The sequence below is a fragment of the Saccoglossus kowalevskii genome, chromosome 1 (assembly GCF_978046115.1).
Source record: "Saccoglossus kowalevskii chromosome 1, keSacKowa6.1, whole genome shotgun sequence".
NCBI lineage: Eukaryota > Metazoa > Hemichordata > Enteropneusta > Harrimaniidae > Saccoglossus > Saccoglossus kowalevskii.
The window spans coordinates 32,936,721-32,959,015 of NC_140641.1; the positions used below are offsets into that span (position 1 = coordinate 32,936,721).

The 22,295-nt window shown below is 36.2% G+C and overlaps 1 protein-coding gene across 2 annotated transcripts; it reads left to right on the forward strand.

The window, feature by feature from the left end:
- The first annotated feature begins 583 nt into the window (after positions 1 to 583).
- LOC100373630 (uncharacterized) lies at positions 584 to 17,446 on the forward strand. Of its 2 annotated transcripts, none has more exons than XM_085500906.1 (4): positions 584 to 744; positions 895 to 1,893; positions 3,296 to 3,566; positions 17,424 to 17,446. In XM_085500906.1, exons 2-4 carry the CDS (start codon positions 901 to 903, stop codon positions 17,429 to 17,431), a joined length of 1,272 nt encoding a protein of 423 aa, XP_085357032.1. In that variant the 5' UTR covers positions 584 to 744; positions 895 to 900; the 3' UTR covers positions 17,432 to 17,446. The 2 variants fall into 2 exon arrangements, with proteins under 2 accessions (XP_085357032.1, XP_002737761.2); XM_002737715.4 differs by lacking the exon at positions 17,424 to 17,446 and adding an exon at positions 8,606 to 8,661.
- The last annotated feature ends 4,849 nt before the right edge of the window (positions 17,447 to 22,295 follow it).

Sequence of the window (22,295 nt, forward strand, 5' to 3'; positions counted from 1 at the left end):
ACATTGTTAACAATGTAATTGATTCAATCATTCTTTGTTTCAGTGAAATTTATGATACCATTTCTAAGTTTTGTGTTTTAGTGAAATTGATGTCATTAAAGCTGGGGTGCTTGGCTAAACCTGTAAAATGGTTTTATAAAAGGCATACTAAAACTAAAAACAGACTATGAATATATTTGATTTTCTTGTAGGTTGCAATGAACATCTGTGATAGCATATTTAACACATGAAGCAAGAAAGGCATGTATAGCCATTGACATGGAAAATTGCATCTTTGAATTATGATGTTTTCTTCAAGACTGTTGACTCCATGATTTTACCCTTGTTACGGCTGATGATCTCCCACAGTAACTATTAATTTTTGTCAAGATCATTTCAGCATTTTATAGATGAATCGCAGAAAAAAATAGACTGATCACTGTTGTGTTTAATTCATTAGAAAAAAATTGCATAATCTGTTATTTGTGAAAAGTAAAAATGCGCTCTATCTTCTAGTTTATAAAGTCTGTGAATGATCTGTGCATTCGGAAAAGTGGCCAGGAAAAGCAAAACAGTCAGTGGCCACAGAGGGCGCGGTGTGAATAAACCGGAAGTCCCCTGCAAACGAAAACGAGGCAGTGTTGTAGGTACTCTCTCCGGCGCGTGTGTGTGTTTCGACTAATACTGCAGTGAAAATTCAGGCCCTTTTCATCGAATCGGGTGATTTTTATTATATAGATTCATATTCAAAATCTCTTCTGTAAGGTAAGTGCTGTGTATATCACTTTTATTCATGGAAGTAAGTCGAAATAGGAGTTAAAACCCTGCTTTATACCGGAAAGAAAATGTCGTTTATTTGCATTTTGGAACAATGTAGTAGCTTACATGCGGCGTATGTGTGTGTTTTACTTCCAGGTCATCATGCCTCGTAGGCAAAAGAAAGCTAGTTCTCCCCCACCCGAACAACGAAGACGTAGTGCTAGAATAGCAGCAACTCCTAGTCCAGCTTCAAGTCCTGCAACCACACAACGGGTAAAAACAACGCCGAAGCCAGCGAAGTCTCCAAAATCTGCAACAACAACACCAGAACGCAGAGGTAGAAGTACTAAGGCAATCAGCCAACCCGCAGCTAGTCCGCGAAGGGGTGCAAGGGCAAGGAAAGTTAAATCGCCACCGCCCGAAGAGAGTGAAGAAGAAGAAGAGGTTGTAGTAAAAGCAAGTCCAAGAAAGAGAGGTGCGACTAAAAGAAAAGCTGTAGAAGAACCAGACGATAAACCTCCAACAAAGAAAAATGTCAGTGAAGAATCTAAAAAAGAAGAAAAAGTTGAAGAACCAGCTGAAGCTGAATCAAAAGATGTAGAAATGGAGGAACCTGCTGAAGAACAAGAAGTTAAAGAACCAATTGAAACTAAAACACAAGATTTAGAAATGAAAGATGAAAAGAATGAAGATGCCGTAGACGAGAAACCTACTTCTGATGAGGAAATGAAAGAAGAAGAACCAGAAGACAGTAAAGTAAGTGAAAAAGAGTCTGAATCAATTCCACCAGAGACAAAAGAAGACCAAGAACCAGTTGCAGAAGAAGAAAAAACAGAACCAGAGGTGCCAGTGCCAACAACTGAGGTGACTCCACCAACAGAAGAACAGCCTGGAGAGGCAGAATCAACGACTAAAGATTCCCCAGAAGAGACAACAAATGATGATACCAAGCCTGAACAGGTTAGCACAACAGAATCAACACAGTCACCCGTGAAAGAAGTCCAGAGTGCAGAAGAATCACAGAAAGCTGCAGAGGAATCCCCTGCTATTCAAGAAACTACAGAACCTCAACCAACGACAGATGAAAATCCTGCACCTCAGTCGACCACAGAAGAAGTCCCAACTACTCAGGTGGATTCTGTAGAGACCACACAGGTAATTTGTCGCTTATTAAAAATTATTTAAAATTACTGTAAACACATTATTTGCTTGTTTTTAATTTTGCTATTTTCAATCGGTAAAATTTGCTAAATTAAATTGAATATAACAATAGAACTTGTTGTTTTTCCGTGGCAAAGTTTGTGAACTTGAAACCCTTCAAAAGAATGAAATTTAATGCCAGTGAAAATTAATTGTTTTATAGTACCAGTATTCCAGTGCACAGAACCTACTGGGTAAATAGTCTTTAATCAGACAATTTTTTTTTAAATTTACAATTTTGTAGTAGTAAAAAAAGAATTGATTATGTAGGGGTAAGTGACTTTATGCCATTTCTGGCTGCAAACATTTGTTGTTTTTTGTGCCTAAATCCTATACATGTTGATAATTTATAGTCCTGTCCTTTGTTTTTCAAATGCATTTCTTTTCAAAAAAAATTGCACCCACAATAAATAGTGCACAAACGCGAATACAAAATCAAAAGTCAGAACAAATAAATGCCCAAATATGTGTATTTTAGAACTATGAATATTTTATTTTGCAACTAGTGAACTAATGCTAAACTTGCAATAGTTTCAAATTCTGTGCAACATGTGGGAAAGTATCTTTGGTGCATTTCACACTCTTAAGAAATCAGGGCATCTATTTTTGCATATTATCACCTCTTAGTATTAACATTCTGGATGTGTGACCATGGCTTTGTCAAAATGTGTCAACGTGTCAGCATTGCCTTGCATTGCTTTATAATCTGTCAAGTTTGATTCATGTTGAAGCAGCAACTTTACTTTGTAAAAATAACTACTGTAAATGCATTAATTATTCAATGTGTTTTAATTTCACTATTATCACAGTAAACAGTAAAATCTGCTAGATTAAATTCATGTGATTAAATTCAAATTCCCAAAATAGTTCTGTTTATAGTCTGTTCTTCAGAAGATTGAGACAAAAATAGGCCAAATTTTTGATTAAAAACTGAAAATTGACTTAAATTTTATTTGTTGGCTGCAAAATTATGGTTCAAAAAGTATGGTTCATTTCCAGTAATATAAAAAAAAAAGTGCTGAAAAATTTGGGCGAGGAAGTCTGGTGGTGAAAAGAATAAAGCCCTGTGAATATGCTCAAAATACTGTAGGATAATTTATTCTTGATCGGAATTTATTTTCGCTTAAAGGATGATTCCGTGAAAATAAAATCCAGCGAATATACTTTTTTCCCTATATTTCACATTCAACTCGTCTGAAATCAGTGAAAATAAATTCTATACAAAACACCCAAAACGCCTTTTCAGCGAAAATTAGTTCCAGCTAAAATAAAGTACTTCACAGTAGTGCAATTAAATACTAGTGAAGATAAATGAGTACATGACATCAAATTTAACAATTCTTCAATTGCATTTTAGGCTGTTGCTGAACCAGCTGTTCCTATTGATAGTACTACCAATGGTAAAGTAGCAGAACCAGAAGTCACATCTACCCCTACTCAGTCAAATACTGCTGCCTCTCCTCCAACCCAACCTGACCAGTCGGACAGCCAAAATGGTGACCCTGATGTTTCACAGTGTGGTTTAGTAGATGATTCTGACGTAACACCAGTATCTCAGAAAAATGAGGCTGCTACTGAAATTAAACCTGTCAGTGAAGTTAGCGTCAACGACGTTGAAACAAAAACAGGTGAGGGCGATGGAGTAGTTGCTGCTACCACTGCCTAAAATTTGAAAAGATTTTATTTTTTCACTTATGTAATTCTCAGTATGTTTTAATTTGCCTACAAACAGGAACAAAATGGAATATACTATATACTGTCATTTATCCAGTGTTGATTATTAGAAAGTTGTATTCTGGTGTGGTTCATTTTAAACAACAGAATAGACAATTTTCATTCCAATTTTATTGTTACAAGTACACTAAAATTTTATGTTTGTATTAATGGAATTGTATCAAATACTTTTACAGAATCTGTCATATACAGATTTGCAATTTTAGAACTTTTTATCCTAAATCAGACTTTAATCAAATGTTGATCCGGTGTTCACTATTTTTTCACAAAATGTTTTAGTGTTGAGCTCCTTCTGCACTGGTATCTAATTTCATTAAATTTGTCTCTCTGTTGTAATGAACAGACTTTTTGTTCGTTAGAAAAAAATAGGCAAATGAATTGCATGGTGTTCTTAATTAAATTTGTTCTGTGCAAGACTGAAATTCCCCCAGTGTACTGAGAACATTGGTTTAAATTATTTGCATTAAAGTTTGTAAAAGTTCCTCTATTTCAGTGATTTTTTTTTCAAAAAAAAAAGAATATGTTGATAAATTTGCAGTCATCAGTTTTAGTTTTAGGGTTCTTCCACAAAAGAATTTTATCAGGGCTAAGTGCCATGTTTTAATTTTGCATTACCTTTCTGAATAAATTGACTTTTCCTGAGGCAACCCTTATTTTGGGTGAAATATAAGCATAGCTATTTTGCATATTCAAATTTTGTGCCCATAATTAATTAAGTTTTTCTATATAAAATGCATTTTTTGGACTTGTGGGAACTCGTGTAGTAATAATCACATCAACCACTAATTGTCATTTTGTAAGTGTTGATGAGATAAGCAATTTGGTTTTTAAGTTCGGAATTATAAACATTATTTTTTCATACATCCATTTGAAATGCTTGTATCTTGTATAAGTTGATGCTGCACTTGATTGTAGAGATGTGTGTCCCTCTATCACAATTGATGCTACTGAAAGCATGTTTTGACAGAACAAATTGTCATCGCATCCACACTAGAATATCTGAACCATGTTTTGATGCGATTTGTTGAACACATGACCCCAGAGTGCATACTGCAGATTTCTTATGGCACATGGATAGTATTTAGATAGCAACATACTATATCATTGTAAACAATTGTACTCAGCAATGTAGTGTGTATATTTTTATTTTTCAACTCCAGTCATTGTTATTCCGCTGTTCCAGAGACTAAATTGCACTGTTACTTGCTTGCCGACTTTGTTTTTACTGTAGCGGTCTTCTAAGTATTTTTTTGTACTACTGTAAAGGGGTAATTATTCACTGGGTTTTAATTTAGCTTATTTCGCTGACTGGGAATGCGCTAAATTAAAACACAGTGAATATGTAAAATTTAGCATAGAACACATTATCTAAATGACGAAACCGTGAATTTAAAACCTATTGAATATGCCTGAAATGGTAAATCAGTGAAATTTAAACCCAGTAAAAATTAGTCATTTTACAGTATGTGCTGATTCTGCTTAGCGGAAAAACTGGTTTAGTTTCTCAATAGTGATGTCAAACCATGACGAGATATAACCTTGACAACTTGCAAATAATATTCCCTAATAATCCAGTAGTGTTGAGCATTTCTTATCAAAGACTTACATATGTTGAACTAGTTTCACTTGGAATGCAAATGTTCTCGGCATTATTTGATGCTTGCGTATTATATGTACAGCCTACGTGTGTTTTGTGTAGATCATTTAAAACTGAAATGACTTGGATGGGTTGTACAGTAACCTCTCACCCCCAAATACATACAAGATATCTTTGTTACTAGATACAATTATTATTTTTAAGGTGCTACAGATTGTTGACTGCCGTCAGTTCAGATATTTAGTACCTGGTACTATAATGCAGGGTGGCTCACTTTGATCAGATTAACATTGGGTTTTGTAGTAAAAAGTACATCCATCTTCAACAGATGGATAAGTGCTATAAAAGAATCACAATGTGTTCTCTCCTCTTATTAGTTCTAAATACTAAATGCTGCATAAATACCTAATAATAGTCTCCTCCAAAGAGGTTACAAAAAATGGCCGTTTTGTGCCATGTCTGACTGCCTATTTTGTTTCATACTGCAGGAGTGTACCTGTTAAGTAACGACTTGCCCAATCTGACCACCTATTCAGTCCTGGGTTTTGTCGGACAGCGTGACAAACTGTAGCAGCTGAATGCATGGTTGTATCTGGTCTTTTAACTACTTGTCTTTGTAGACTTTTCTAGTGTTTTAGTCAATGGTGTGTTCTTTTTTATATTTGAAAGCTTTTTAGCTGTGAATTGTCAACATTTTCAATGTCTGGAATCCTACTTTGTGGATGTAGTTATAGTTAGATTTGTGGAACACAATAAAATATCTTTATTACAAAATTTGACTGGCTAATTTGTTGTGTGACTAGCTGATGTGAAAATGTCTATTCTCCAGGTTTTCAGTTCACAACAGCTATTGTGTTGAATGTCTCCCTCCCCTATATCATTGGTAATTTCCTTTGCAATTCCAACATGTGAAAAGTAGACTTAAAATGCTAAAGCACACTGCAAATCTAAAACCAGTTTACGGCTCTGTGAAATTGACCATCTAATAAACAAACACTTCTACCTTGTTTGGAGAAAACAAAATATTGGTTGGAACGTAGTTTGCATAATGATCTAACTGAACCAGTTAATTCGTGTACCTCAAGTCAGACTTGGTGTATTCAAACATTTGTATTAGCATTGCTAATTTTAGTATTTACAAGCAAATCAAAACTCTTGCATGGTCTGTATGAATATACAGGGAATTATAAAACCCCTAGAGACTATGACATATAAATTCCATTAAAGTCATTTGTGAAGCACCAAGGGCAGAATTAGAAAGGTGAGGCAATTCAAATTCAGAGTGCCAACTGTCTGTCAAATTAAGACAGTGTATAAGTAAATACTAGTAGCCTGTTTATAATCGGTTAATGAAAAGTAATTTATTTATCGTCACGGTTACATAAGTTATTGACATGATTTTATTCGCAGGAGACTTTACTAGGTTTAAAGAAATCTGACCAATGTCTAGCCAGACGAGGTTGCGCGAGTTGCACCCTCCACGGTGCTCCAAACCCAACATGCGTCTGACAGTGTAGTTTTTCACCCTCCCCGAACGATTTTTTGTTGGTACCAATTAAGTTGCAGGAACGTCAGATAGTGACAGCCATCAAAGAGTAACCATTCACAAGTTTATTTGTTATGTGTCTGTGATTTTTGCTGACGATGCAAACACGGCTTTGATTGATGGTGTTAACATGACCACCAAAATGAATATTCAGTGAAACTCATTGCAAGAAGGCGTGCACTTTGCGAATTGACAGTATTGAACTTTCCAACCAGACATACATTTTTCTGTCGCGCAGCAAGGTCTGATGCCGTCGACCAGTGAGGGACTACTCACTCCTACATGTCAGACTAACCATGGAGCTAACCAATGTCCAAGTAATCATGAATTTGGCATACAATCAGTACTATAGTATTCATAGGTGTAAATTGCTGAAAAGACAGGTTTTTGATTTTGTAACTATGAAATATGCAGGTATACTTGATCTCTTTTCAGAGATGTTGCCTGTAATCTGATAAGAGACATTGTGATCTTCTTTGCTCTGATATACTCGAAAAAGGGGTTTAAGGTAGTGAGAAAGGAAAAACTAGTAATAGTTTGTGATTAGGACATTCCCTCCCAGTTATTAAGCAATGTACATGTTTTTATAAAGCTGAGATACAAGAGAATATGATTGATGGATCGTGTAAGTTTTGTGTTAATATTTGCTTAATAGATTAAGTTACAAATGTTCCAATGAATTCTTTTCAATGATGTAATGTTGGTCGATTTGTGTTTTTTCTTCCAGTGTTACTTTAAAAGATGATTATTTTCGAAAAATTTATATATACGTCTCATAGTTCTGAAGATAGTCAGTCAAACTTTAGACTTAATTTCATATCCATGATCTTGTGTCAATAACTCAAAAACAATAGCTCAAAGAAAAGTCTATGACAGAGACAAAATTTTTAGCTCCGCTGTTGACGAAGTTATTCCACTTTACTGATTGTCTCCGTCGGCGTCCGTCGTCAACTTTACATTTCCGACTTCTTCTTAAAAACCACAAACTGTATAGCAGTGAAACTTTCTAGGAAGGTACCTTGAGTGCTTCTCTCACAGATTTGTTCATTTTGTGTGGATATGTTCAATTGTCTTATTTTTAATGAATATTTTTGGTAAAAAGTGATATTTTCGTCTTCTTGTTATAAACCGCAAGTCTGATTGCTTTGATATTACATATATAGGTACTACAAGTGGACCTCTCTCGGATTTGTTCATTTTGTGATGATATCCTTAATTTTCTAATTTTCATGAATATTTTTGTCATTTTTTGGTAAAAAGTGATATTTTCGACTTCTTGTTAAAAACCGCTTTCAATTGCTTTGATACTACATATCTAGGTACTACATGTGGTCCTCTCTCAGTTTTGTTCATTTCGTGATGATATCTTTAATTCTCTAATTTTCATGAATATTTTTGTCATTTTTGGTAAAAAGTGATATTTCCGACTTCTTGTTAAAAACCACAAGTCTAATTGCTTTGATATTATATATACTACATAGATACTACAGGTACATAGACCTCTCTGAGATTTGTTCAATTCGTGATGATTTTGTTCTTCAATTAACTAATTTTAATGAATATTTTTGATAAAAAGTTATAAAAAGTCTGATTGCTTTAATACTATACATATTGTTCATTTTCTAATGATATCTTCTGTTCTTTAATTGCAATGTGCATTGATAACAGCGAAGCTATCTCAGCTGACAGGCTGCTAGTTTAGCCTATTTCATGATGAAAGATAGTGTAATTTGTGCACCATTTGCTTAAAGATTAACTATACCGGTTAACATTTTTTACTTCTCACTTAGTCTCCTTCAAGCCAGCAGCCAGGAAACAACCCCTGGAATAACTTTCTTGAACAACCTTCACACATAAATATCAGGTGAGGAATATGTTCATGAGTGTTTCGTTGTGAACAAAAATATGTATAAAAATGATTGTGTCACCACAATAAAACAGTGAAATGTATAAACTTGCAAGGCATGCTGAGAAAAAACATGGTCTCTACTGTCACTCATTTTCGCTACATCGTTTTCCAAAATCATAATCTTCTAAAATCCAATTTCTGAATGCACTTTAATGCAACAAAATAAATATAACATACAATACCGTAAATATTTATAATATAGGTGTCACTATAGGAACATTTCAATTATTCCTGATGCCTAAATTGGAGTACAATTTAGATTTTTTTGTAGACGCCGACACCTATTAAAAAATACAATATTTATTATCACCTTGCTCAATTTATCTTTCAAAAATTAAAAGCTTCCTGTGTTTTAAAAAACAAACCACATTCACTGCTGATGTAAGTTTATAAATCACTTTTGTGTTGCGCTGTCATTGGAGATAAACGGAAATTGACGAATACATTCGTCTGGTGAGTGATTACTTCGTTCCTGATATTTTTCATCGCAAAAGTCGTCCAACTTTAGGTATTGATAAAAAAAAATTCTGCAAATTTCCGCAATCAAATTTAAAGATACATGATAAGTTTATAACAAGATGTTTTGACAAGGCAGTTTTCATCGGTGTGCAGTAATGTGCAGATGTTGAAAATTGCGTCCTGTGTTGCAATGGTTTTGTGGCATTAAAAACATGCAGCGTACATGTTTATTTATCTTTTGCTGTAATCTGTATTGTTGTCTGTTTGGGCATGCGCAGTGTGTCGAGAATCTTCATGAAACTTCCTAATATAGCAAAAACACGGTGCCGATTAACGGTGACACTTGACATCATGTTTGCCAACTAATTAAAATGAGTACTAAGTAAACAGCTCCCAAGCATCATGAAACCAGCGGAAACAATAGTGTCCTCACTCCTTCTCTTTTCTACCTCCATGATTATAATAAAAACAAACATGGCTGCCACCAGGGTTTTACCAGACTCCACACACAAAGAAGTTCTCTGATTCTGTTTTAAACATTTTAGATTTTGGCATTCCCATGATGTATCCTTGAGAAGAAAAGATGTATAATAATTACCATTTGAAACAAAGTTGCTCAAATTTAACCACAAATAAGCGCCACCATGAAATGAAAGTGTAACAAAGTGGCGCCTAATTGAAGACAAATACAGTAGGTTATTACGAGAATACCTCATACTAATTTATACATAGTACATATGATAGTAGAGGGACTAATGAAGTTGTTAGGAAGGTCAAGCTACTTAATATCAGGGTCTCTGCTCAGGGTCATAAGGAAGGTCAAGCTACTTAATATCAGGGTCTCAGCTCAGGGTCATAAGGAAGGTCAAGCTACTTAATATCAGGGTCTCAGCTCAGGGTCATAAGGAAGGTCAAGCTACTTAATATCAGGGTCTCAGCTCAGGGTCATAAGGAAGGTCAAGCTACTTAATATCAGGGTCTCAGCTACTTAATATCAGGGTCTCAGCTCAGTGTCATAAGGAAGGTCAAGCTACTTAATATCAGGGTCTCAGCTCAGGGTCATAAGGAAGGTCAAGCTACTTAATATCAGGGTCTCAGCTCAGGGTCATAAGGAAGGTCAAGCTACTTAATATCAGGGTCTCAGCTCAGGGTCATGTGTATCTAAAACTGTTGATGTCCCGGATGTTATGACTTCAGAACCAAAACAAAAGCAAAATGTATATAATTATTCTGTTTACTGGTTGGATAAATTGGATTTATTTTATAAATACTATTGAATTCTATTTTCTGCATTTGTGTACAGTATATTTAAATCCATGTTGCAATAGGGCTGCATACCACAAGGGGGTGAATAACGATGCACAATTACACACAAGTGTCTGGGATCCAATAGGGGTAGGTTTATTATAAATAACAAAACTAGGGGGCCAGAGTTTGGCCAATAAAGAGACACTGCTGAGTAAATCTGTTGCCATGGCAACCCAAGATTGCTGAAATATGGCCAAACAATGGCAAACTAAGACTAATACTAAAACACAACAATGAAAACAAACTAAAACCCCTGGATGAAGAAAATAAGTAAATAAACAGCAGAAAAATGGCACGAATGACAAAACTCAAAGCGACTGTAAAGCAGCAAATTGAAATACAAAAAGGAAAAACATTACAAAACTCAAAGCGACTGTAAAGCAGCAAATTGAAATACAAAAAGGAAAAATATAACAAAACTCAAAGCGTCTAAAAACAACAACAAAAAAAACAAAGAGCTACCCGCCATTCCAAATGGGTTTGGGGGGGGGGGGCAAAAATGTTGGCACTACATAAAAATCAGCTGATTGCTGCATGCCTTGCTAGCTGTGCACTGAGAGGGATTACCAATGTAATGGCAAACGTAAGCTATGTTTACTTATTTAAAGTGGCCAGCGCTGATTGGTTACAATGGGGCACACCCACTCACTGCCTCTGAGGAATGCAAATGAGCAGCTACCCCAGATTTAAACCTGGTTGTACAGTATATAACTGAGTATTGCGACTGCAGACTTTTCTACATCATTGAGTAAAAGATAACACATTCACAGTCAATCTCACCTTCCCTGGTGAAGATCGATATTTATCAATGATCACAATCACATGATTATGTTTATTGGCCAATCACAGCAACTGTCTTATTTATGAGGGGTACAAGACACAAGTATAGCAAAATACGGATAGACATTTCTATATGATGTATATATAGTATATAAGAAATGAATACAACTAAATATATTTCAATCCTTATTGAATTTGACGTGCACAATATGTGTTCGTGTACAGGTGGATGACTCAGTTAGAATATTGACGATGTGGATAAATTGTTTCCATTTTAAATTCAATAAAATAGTTGCAATATTTTGCTTACCAAGTAAGATAATAATTAATCCAACTAAATGGTGAATATAATATATGATTTGCATATAAAATGCCGTTGCTGATTGATTCAATCATTTCTATATACATTTTTGTACTATGCTACGACTATCACAATCAGAATGACCTAACACTTGTTGCCTGATTATACAGAGGAATCCATTATAAAACACATTTATGTCTTATTAAATGCCAGTCAATATTATTTCAGAATAATCTCAGTTTTAGATCCACATTATCCAGTCATTATAAAAGTAGGACAATCGATAGCTTATTTTTTTCCCAATGTGTAATCTGATTCAGTGAGCAAATTTTCATTTTTGCTTTAATTGGTGATCAAATAAGCTCACCATGATTTTCGTCACCATACATCAGGTGAAATTGATTGGTTATAGGGGTGAAGTATGGTATATCCTGAACTAAAATACATGGGTGTGATTGGTCATAGGGGCAGAGAATGTCTACCCTGAACTAAAATACATGGGTCTGATTGGTCATAGGGACAGAGTATGTTTGCCCTGAACCAAATTACATGGATCTGATTGGTCATAGGGACAGAGTACGTCTGCCCTGAACCAAATTACATAGGTCTCATTGGTCATAGGGACAGAGTACATCTACCCTGAACCAAATTACATGGGTCTCATTGGTCATAGGGACAGAGTACGTCTGCCATGAACCAAATTACATAGGTCTCATTGGTCATAGGGACAGAGTATGTCTACCCTGAACTAAAATACATGGGTCTGATTGGTCATAGGGACAGAGTATGTCTGCCATGAACCAAATTACATGGGTCTCATTGGTCATAGGGACAGAGTACATCTACCCTGAACCAAATTACATGGGTCTCATTGGTCATAGGGACAGAGTACGTCTGCCATGAACCAAATTACATAGGTCTCATTGGTCATAGGGACAGAGTATGTCTGCCCTGAACCAAATTACATAGGTCTCATTGGTCATAGGGACAGAGTATGTCTGCCCTAAACCAAATTACATGGATCTGATTGGTCATAGGGACAGAGTATGTCTACCCTGAACTAAAATACATGGGTGTGATTGGTCATAGGGACAGAGTACGTCTGCCATGAACCAAATTACATAGGTCTCATTGGTCATAGGGACAGAGTACGTCTGCCATGATCCAAATTACATAGGTCTCATTGGTCATAGGGACAGAGTACATCTACCCTGAACCAAATTACATAGGTCTCATTGGTCATAGGGACAGAGTATGTCTGCCCTAAACCAAATTACATGGATCTGATTGGTCATAGGGACAGAGTATGTCTACCCTGAACCAAATTACATGGATCTGATTGGTCATAGGGACAGAGTATGTCTGCCATGAACCAAATTACATAGGTCTCATTGGTCATAGGGACAGAGTACGTCTGCCCTGAACCAAATTACATGGGTCTCATTGGTCATAGGGACAGAGAATGTCTACCCTGAACCAAATTACATGGATCTGATTGGTCATAGGGACAGAGTACGTCTACCCTGAACCAAATTACATGGGTCTCATTGGTCATAGGGACAGAGAATGTCTACCCTGAACCAAATTACATGGATCTGATTGGTCATAGGGACAGAGTACGTCTACCCTGAACCAAATTACATGGGTCTCATTGGTCATAGGGACAGAGTACGTCTGCCATGAACCAAATTACATGGGTCTCATTGGTCATAGGGGCAGAGTATGTCTACCCTGAACCAAATTACATGGATCTGATTGGTCATAGGGACAGAGAATGTCTACCCTGAACTAAAATACATGGATCTGATTGGTCTTAGGGACAGAGTACGTCTGCCATGATCCAAATTACATGGGTCTCATTGGTCATAGGGACAGAGTACGTCTGCCATGATCCAAATTACATGGGTCTCATTGGTCATAGGGACAGAGTACGTCTGCCATGATCCAAATTACATGGATCTGATTGGTCTTAGGGACAGAGTACGTCTGCCATGATCCAAATTACATGGGTCTCATTGGTCATAGGGACAGAGTACGTCTGCCCTGAACTAAAATACATGGATCTGATTGGTCTTAGGGACAGAGTACGTCTGCCATGATCCAAATTACATGGGTCTCATTGGTCATAGGGACAGAGTACGTCTGCCCTAAACCAAATTACATGGGTCTCATTGGTCATAGGGACAGAGTACGTCTACCCTGAACTAAAATACATGGATCTGATTGGTCTTAGGGACAGAGTACGTCTGCCATGATCCAAATTACATGGATCTGATTGGTCATAGGGACAGAGTATGTCTGCCCTGAACCAAATTACATGGATCTGATTGGTCATAGGGACAGAGTACGTCTGCCATGAACCAAATTACATAGGTCTCATTGGTCATAGGGACAGAGTATGTCTACCCTGAACCAAATTACATGGATCTGATTGGTCATAGGGACAGAGAATGTCTACCCTGAACTAAAATACATGGATCTGATTGGTCTTAGGGACAGAGTACGTCTGCCATGATCCAAATTACATGGATCTGATTGGTCTTAGGGACAGAGTACGTCTGCCATGATCCAAATTACATGGATCTGATTGGTCATAGGGACAGAGTATGTCTGCCCTGAACCAAATTACATAGGTCTCATTGGTCATAGGGACAGAGTACGTCTGCCATGAACCAAATTACATGGGTCTCATTGGTCATAGGGGCAGAGTATGTCTACCCTGAACCAAATTACATGGATCTGATTGGTCATAGGGACAGAGAATGTCTACCCTGAACTAAAATACATGGATCTGATTGGTCTTAGGGACAGAGTACGTCTGCCATGATCCAAATTACATGGATCTGATTGGTCTTAGGGACAGAGTACGTCTGCCATGATCCAAATTACATGGATCTGATTGGTCATAGGGACAGAGTATGTCTGCCCTGAACCAAATTACATAGGTCTCATTGGTCATAGGGACAGAGTACGTCTGCCATGAACCATATTACATGGGTCTCATTGGTCATAGGGGCAGAGTATGTCTACCCTGAACCAAATTACATGGATCTGATTGGTCATAGGGACAGAGAATGTCTACCCTGAACTAAAATACATGGATCTGATTGGTCTTAGGGACAGAGTACGTCTGCCATGATCCAAATTACATGGATCTGATTGGTCATAGGGACAGAGTATGTCTGCCCTGAACCAAATTACATGGATCTGATTGGTCGTAGGGACAGAGTACGTCTACCCTGAACCAAATTACATGGATCTGATTGGTCATAGGGGCAGAGTATGTCTGCCATGAACCAAATTACATGGATCTGATTGGTCATAGGGACAGAGTACGTCTGCCATGATCCAAATTACATGGATCTGATTGGTCATAGGGACAGAGTACGTCTGCCATGATCCAAATTACATGGGTCTCATTGGTCATAGGGGCAGAGTACGTCTACCCTGAACCAAATTACATGCATCTGATTGGTCATAGGGACAGAGTACGTCTGCCATGATCCAAATTACATGGGTCTCATTGGTCATAGGGACAGAGTATGTCTGCCCTGAACCAAATTACATGGGTCTCATTGGTCATAGGGACAGAGTACGTCTGCCATGATCCAAATTACATGCATCTGATTGGTCATAGGGACAGAGTATGTCTGCCCTGAACCAAATTACATGGATCTGATTGGTCATAGGGGCAGAGTATGTCTGCCCTGAACCAAATTACATGGATCTGATTGGTCATAGGGACAGAGTATGTCTGCCCTGAACCAAATTACATGGATCTGATTGGTCATAGGGGCAGAGTATGTCTGCCCTGAACCAAATTACATGGATCTGATTGGTCATAGGGACAGAGTATGTCTGCCCTGAACCAAATTACATGGATCTGATTGGTCATAGGGGCAGAGTACGTCTGCCATGATCCAAATTACATGGATCTGATTGGTCATAGGGACAGAGTATGTCTGCCATGAACTAAAATACATGGGTCTGATTGGTCATAGGGACAGAGTAAGAATAATTCTGTTATTGAAATCCTATCAGGAATTGTTCAGGATCTGGATTTTTAAAATACAATAAAGTTTCAGATACATACAAAATGGCAAGACAAAATACAAATTAAGACAAAATGAAAACATAAAAAATAAATAAATAAAAACAAGGTATAGTTAGAAAAACAAAACTAAAAAGGTATCTTAATGAGTTATATCAATTATAAAAATTATAAGTCAGCTACCATTCTGTCATTACTTATTATTGAGGCGACACCCGAAATTTCAAAATATCCATCACTCTCTATCATAAGTATATTGTTTATAAACTCTTAAATTTTAAGAGGTAACAGACAAGGTTGTCTTTTGTCTACTACGCTTTTCGTCATCGCAATTAAATTGTTAGGTAATGTCATTTGAGCTAATGATCAAATTAATGGTATAAACCTACCAAATTCTCTTGTACATAAATATTCAGGTTTTGCAGGTGACACCACCCTAACTCTAGGAAACCAAGTTTTCACAGTTTTTCAGACTTAGAAGTGAACATTAATAACAGAACTCCCGATTCTAGGGATATTAAGTCACAGTTGGCAACAGATGGATGTTTTAGCCTCCACCCAAAAACAAATTAGATACCTTGGAATATTTGCTGGGTATGATCAAAGCAAAAATATTAACTAACTTGTCACCTAAAACTGCAAAAGATGTGTGAAAAGTTGAATATATGGAGATTGTGTGATCTGACCCTAAGTTACAAAGTAATTTTAGCTAAGGTTTTTGGGGTTACATATTTACTCTTTGTGATGAATACTATCAAAATATATAAAAAATGCAAGGTCGAAATGTTTTGGTTTTCTCTGGAATGGAAAAAGGCACCATATTAAAAGAAATTTCTAATAGGTGATAAAGATGACGGTGGCTTGAGAATGATTGATTTAGAATTACAAAACAAGGCATTTAAACTTGCATATGCAATTGCGAATTATGGAAACACATGCTTCCTGGGGAGTAATCCCAAAAAGTTATTTTTGGAAATATGGGGGCTTAAAAATTCTATTAAAATGTAATTACGACACATCTAAACTTTTTTGTCGGTTTTTCACTCTGATATTGTGCATTTTTGAAAGGAGTTGAACTATTACTGGTTGATGTGAGATCGGAAATTTTGTGGAATAATAGATATATATTAATAGGTGGAAATTCACTATTTTATAGACAGTCGTTATGTCATGGAATAGAATACATGGATCATCTGTGTAACAACAATGGTCACCTAATGTCATACGAACAGTTTACAAAAAAATATGAAATCAAAACAGGCTTTTTAACATATTGCATGCAATTCCAAGATCTTGGAAGGTAATGTTGCGGGAAGATAATACATGTGAGCAGGTACAAAAAAAGTACCTCTGATCTTAATTTTACAGGGAAAACACATTATTTTTAAAATTTGTTGGTCAAAGCATGGTATGAGCGTCCTGCATCAATCCCAAAATGGAATGATGTAGGGTATGCAAATCGTTCAGATTGGGAACAAATTTGGAAATTACCATTCATAACTACAATGAAAGAAAAAATGAGAAATTAAAAATTTTACATCGCATTCTTGCTACAAATTATTACCTTTTCCAGAACAAACTTAGATGATGAATGTAAATATTAATTGTAAAAAAGAGGAAACAATGGACCACCTCTTCTGGGAATGCGAAATTGCAAATTTTTTGGGAAATTAATTCAAAATTGGTGGAATTTTAAAACTACAGGGTTCCAGAGGAAGGTACTCTATTGAATCACCTCATTTACTTGTTATATATGAGTCGCTATACAAATTTAACTCCTTCTATAACATATTTTATCAGAAATGTAAAGATGAAGATGAATGTTGAAAGAGAAATCCTAAGCGAAAATAATTTTTATTTTGAAGTGGGGCCCACTGACTGAAGTCTGAAGTGATTTGCATTTTTGGGATTCTCATACTTGGTGTTTTGTTTGTGTGTAAATGTTATAGGGTGGCAGTCACCGTGCCGCGTCCTCTACGATATGGGACATGGGTGACATATACAGCGTGTGTAAAATATTGTTTATTTACATGAAATTCGAACACGTGCTGCGCGGCGACCACCGCGTTTTAATTTTGTCGATGTAACTTACTTTGCATTTCAATTTTATTTTTGTATTGTCTTGCTCTGTCATTTAATTGAATGTAAATAAATTAAAAAAAAATCAAGAAAAAAACTTTAATTTTAAATCTTAATTATGGATGTGGCAGATATTTCACTGTCAATAGGAGTTTTTTCAAACTTTGCTAAATTTTTGACTGGCAGTTTAAAATTGGAAATTGTGTTCAAATATGGGTGTGATGTATTGACTCAGGAACATATAAAACATCAAAGAAACGAGAGAGCTTTCAAGTTTAACTTCTTGTTTATTCCACCATTTTCAGTTACCAACAGCACTACTTTTTACATATCAATACACTCAGGTGATCAGATGACATATAACACCATTACAAAAGTATGTATTCTGACGCATTGCAATAAAGTAGTCCCAACATAAAACATTAACATTTTCATATTTAGACCCATATTATCATGTGTTCCGCAGAACAGGATATACAAATTAGTGAATATACAAAATGTTAATGTAATTGATCAAAATATAATTTATCATATATGATATAGGGCATGACATGGGCATGGAGTTTAAAATAACGGTTAATTATTAAATGCCACTTATGTTTCATACCACATTCAATGCACACTCAATATTTTCTGTGTAATTAGTGACTTAATTAGTTAGTGTCTGCTGGAAAATAGGGCAGTTCTACCATAATTATGATTTCCATATTTTTAAATTGTCTGCTAATTATTAAATATCACCTATCACAAATTGTAGTCAATATATGTATGTTTCATACAACATAAGTTAATAAGGTGCACACTCAATATTTTCACTGTAATTAGTGACTTAATTAGTGTCTGCTAGCAAATAGGGTACTTCTACCATAATTATGATTTGCGTATTTTAAAATTGTCTGCTAATTATTAAATGTAAACCTATCACAAATTGTAGTCAATACATGTGTAAGGTGCACACTCAATATTTTTAATAAAATATTGGGAATAGTGTTTATATACATGCATATAGAAATACACTTTCATTAATACAATTGTTAGAATTTCTCTGTTTAAATGAATATTAGCCATTTACACTAATATATTGAAGTCAAACTATGATTACGTGATGCAAAAAGATGTGATGAACTTTGATTCAAAGCATTGTTATGCCTGATAGACTGTGGCTGCTAGTGTGTCTGCTTGCTTCCACTGTCTGTTGGGAGTGTCTGCTAGCTTCCACTGTCTGCTGGGGAGTGTCTGCTAGCTTCAGCCGAGTTTAATGTACATATATTTGGTAAGTTTATGCAAATAAAAAGCAAACATTTAATAAGCCATACTTTTCTTCACATGTGATGTAAAAAAATGTAGATATTGAAAAAAAAGAAAGAAATAAAAACCCTACCAACGTACCTGTTCAGGATCTAAATCAATAGGGCAAAGAGGATTTCACACAGCAGGGAAAAAATTACATCAACTGGGCATTCTAAAATTTGGAGGCCAACAAGAAAATGCTCCAATTGAGTACACCCCATCAGACAATGTACACAGAGAACAAACCAAAGACATCTTTTTTTCATGTCTTTGAACAAACCAAGAAGCTAGACTGCAGAAATTTAACGATGAAAGACAACAGTCCACTTTAGCTGTTTTACGTGTAACACAAGGATCGCCCTCTATGGCCACAATTTAAACCGTTCGTCGCCATTGCGCATGTTCACAAAATGGTACATAAAATCCCTGCATTACATTGCTCCCGGTTATGATATTGTTCCAGGTTTCAATTCTAGCCTCTAACGAAAACATGTATACACATCAGCGGCGGATACAAGATTTTTTTTTAGGGGGGGGGGTCCCAAACTTTAAAATCGCCAGACTAAGTTAATGATTTTTTTCTATACAAAAACAACGGGGGGGGGGGGGTGACCCCAAGAACCCCTCCCTACATAACGCATTTAAAGAACATCGCCCTCTACGGTACCATCTGTCATTCGCGGGCATCCGGACCTAGAGAACACGTGTAGTATTAAATTGTTTATATAGTAATTGCAGTTTATTGTTGTGTCAATCGCGTAGTAATTTCTATAGAGAAAAATCTGCACGGAAATAATCAAAAGTTCTCAGAAATTGACATGTTGACCCAATTTTGTGTAAAAAGCAAAGTATTGCCTCAAGGCAAGTACAATAATTATTAATACTACCATACATCTATAGTTGCGTTTATGTCGTGTGTGAATTGATTTAAGTTTAACTGTACGACACGCTTGACATAGATAAATTCTACGTTGATTTTAGGGATCAAACAGAGAACAAATTGAAAATATACTATTGTAAGCCACAATGACAGGTCGCATACGAGAAATTGGTCTGAACTCCCGCAAATGAATCAAATTGTTACTGTACTATTAATGCGTAATACTTGTCAAAAATAAATGAATAAATAAATAAAATAAACAGTAATCTTGAACCTGAAGCTTTCTCCATAGCCGCCCTAGAGTCTCACTATCATATATACAGTACGTTGTGCAGCAATATCCTGGCGACGTCACCAGAGTGCTAAAATGAGAATACTAATGAGGAACCTCGTAGTGAAATAAATGACTGATAATAGACAGCCACTTTTTTAATTAAAATTTATTTTATGCTCAGAAATATAAACTATGATAATATTAATATACAAATAAGTGATTTCAAACATGGAGGAAACAACGTTTCACGGACACTTTAATTCTGGTTTATGAATAATTACCTGAAAATATACAGCATGGTTCACGAGTTAGTAACCATACATATCCGGTGAACATTGAATTGAATTTTTATGAATATTATTGAAGCCTGAATGTAATACGTGCACATTCAAATAGAGACAGAGTGTTCAAAATTTGGTGGTTATAGCGCCGCCACCGTTTAAAATAAGACATTAGTATATCATGAGTATGATTAGTTACCTCATTATTGACTTTTTTTCATCATACTTTTATTCAATTTTACATTTCAAACTTGTTGAACACCATTCCGCTCATTGCTGAGAGCCGCATGTCATATGGCTACCATCGTTACTCACGGTTGTGATTGACCGTAGCGAGCACAATCGTGAATCATGATGATTGGACAAAACAAACGCCTTGGACCCGTTGTAGTTTGCAGAACAGAAAATGTCTCCCTCTGTGTCAGAATGGCGAAATATGTAGAAGGATTTGTTAAACATTTGTTCATGTATTGCGACAATGACGTTAAATGAGAAAGAATGTATTTGTATATCGATATGTTTTAATAAAACTGAAAACGTAATAAAATGATACGAGCTGGCCAAACAATAGTGAATCGATATGAATAAATATGTGAATTGTTATGTCAGGATATTACAGTATTCATCAAATGCTAAACCTCGACATATGCCTTAGAAGTCATCGATATATACCGTGTAGTTAGAACTTCTATCTCATCTGTGGCGTATGTGCATTTAAAAGACTGTTAGACAACAACAACAACCACTGGCAGATCCAGAAATTCAGTAATGGGGGCGCTGCTATTGACGTCAGCGCCCCTCCGGTGGGCTGGGTTTGTCAATTGATTTTTTTGCGGGCTGAATGGGGGGGGGGGGGGCTAGTGCGCCTCCCTCTAAATCCGCGCATGACAACAACATGTCAACTCGGAAGTTCAATCTTCCGGGTGCGTGTAGGGGATTCAATAGTGAACAATATTACGATTCGGAACTGTAATATCATAACACACTCTCCGTATTATATACTACAATCGCACTGAATTATTTGTGTATGGGATCGCCATGGCAACATTGTCCTTATATTCAGAGAATTATACTTTATCCATGTATTCGAGCACCATTCCAGCCTTTAGCGGGCGTTGTTGTATTAGAAAAACAACAATCACGTGTTTAGGTATTACCAAAGGTGAAAAAAAAAATGCGTTCGTCCATGGCAGCAAAAATGCCAATTATCCTGAGTCTGAGTTTGAGAACTCCGCCTATAAACACTACTACATCAATGTAATCGACGTTGATTCTAAAGAGTTCCCAGCCGTTGAACAATAACAACTATTTCTGCACAGCGCTCAATGGAACTCACCGGGTATTCATTATCACCGTACAGTGTCAAACAATCACCACTGGTCGCATACGGCGGCAGATTGTGGACACCATATAAGTTCCTCGCAGCACCCCGGGCGATCAGAATAGCGTCCATTACTTTTACTAACTTGATTTATTCGCGTTTGTTTCAACACTGTAATCATAGCAAGGTAACAAGAAGACTCCGCGGGGAGTTCACATAGGAACTGAATGGATTCTCTGAAACACATGACACAATGAAACCATAATTTGATTTACTATGTGAATTCGGATAGTTGAAGACAAATAAAATTGGAATGAAAAGCAGAATAATGATTTTGCCTTGATATTTAATTTTTCTCTGATAATCAAGTTGAAGTCACGTGATTTCCAGTCTATTCTAAAAAGTTTCAACACAAACTGAAACAGGTTCTTTGTTTCCATTTAATCTTAACAAAGTCATGAGAAACTGACAGAAACTGTGTTAATTAAACAAACGTATCAATTAATCACACATAAACTAGTGCACCATTGAATCTTCACGGTCGTTG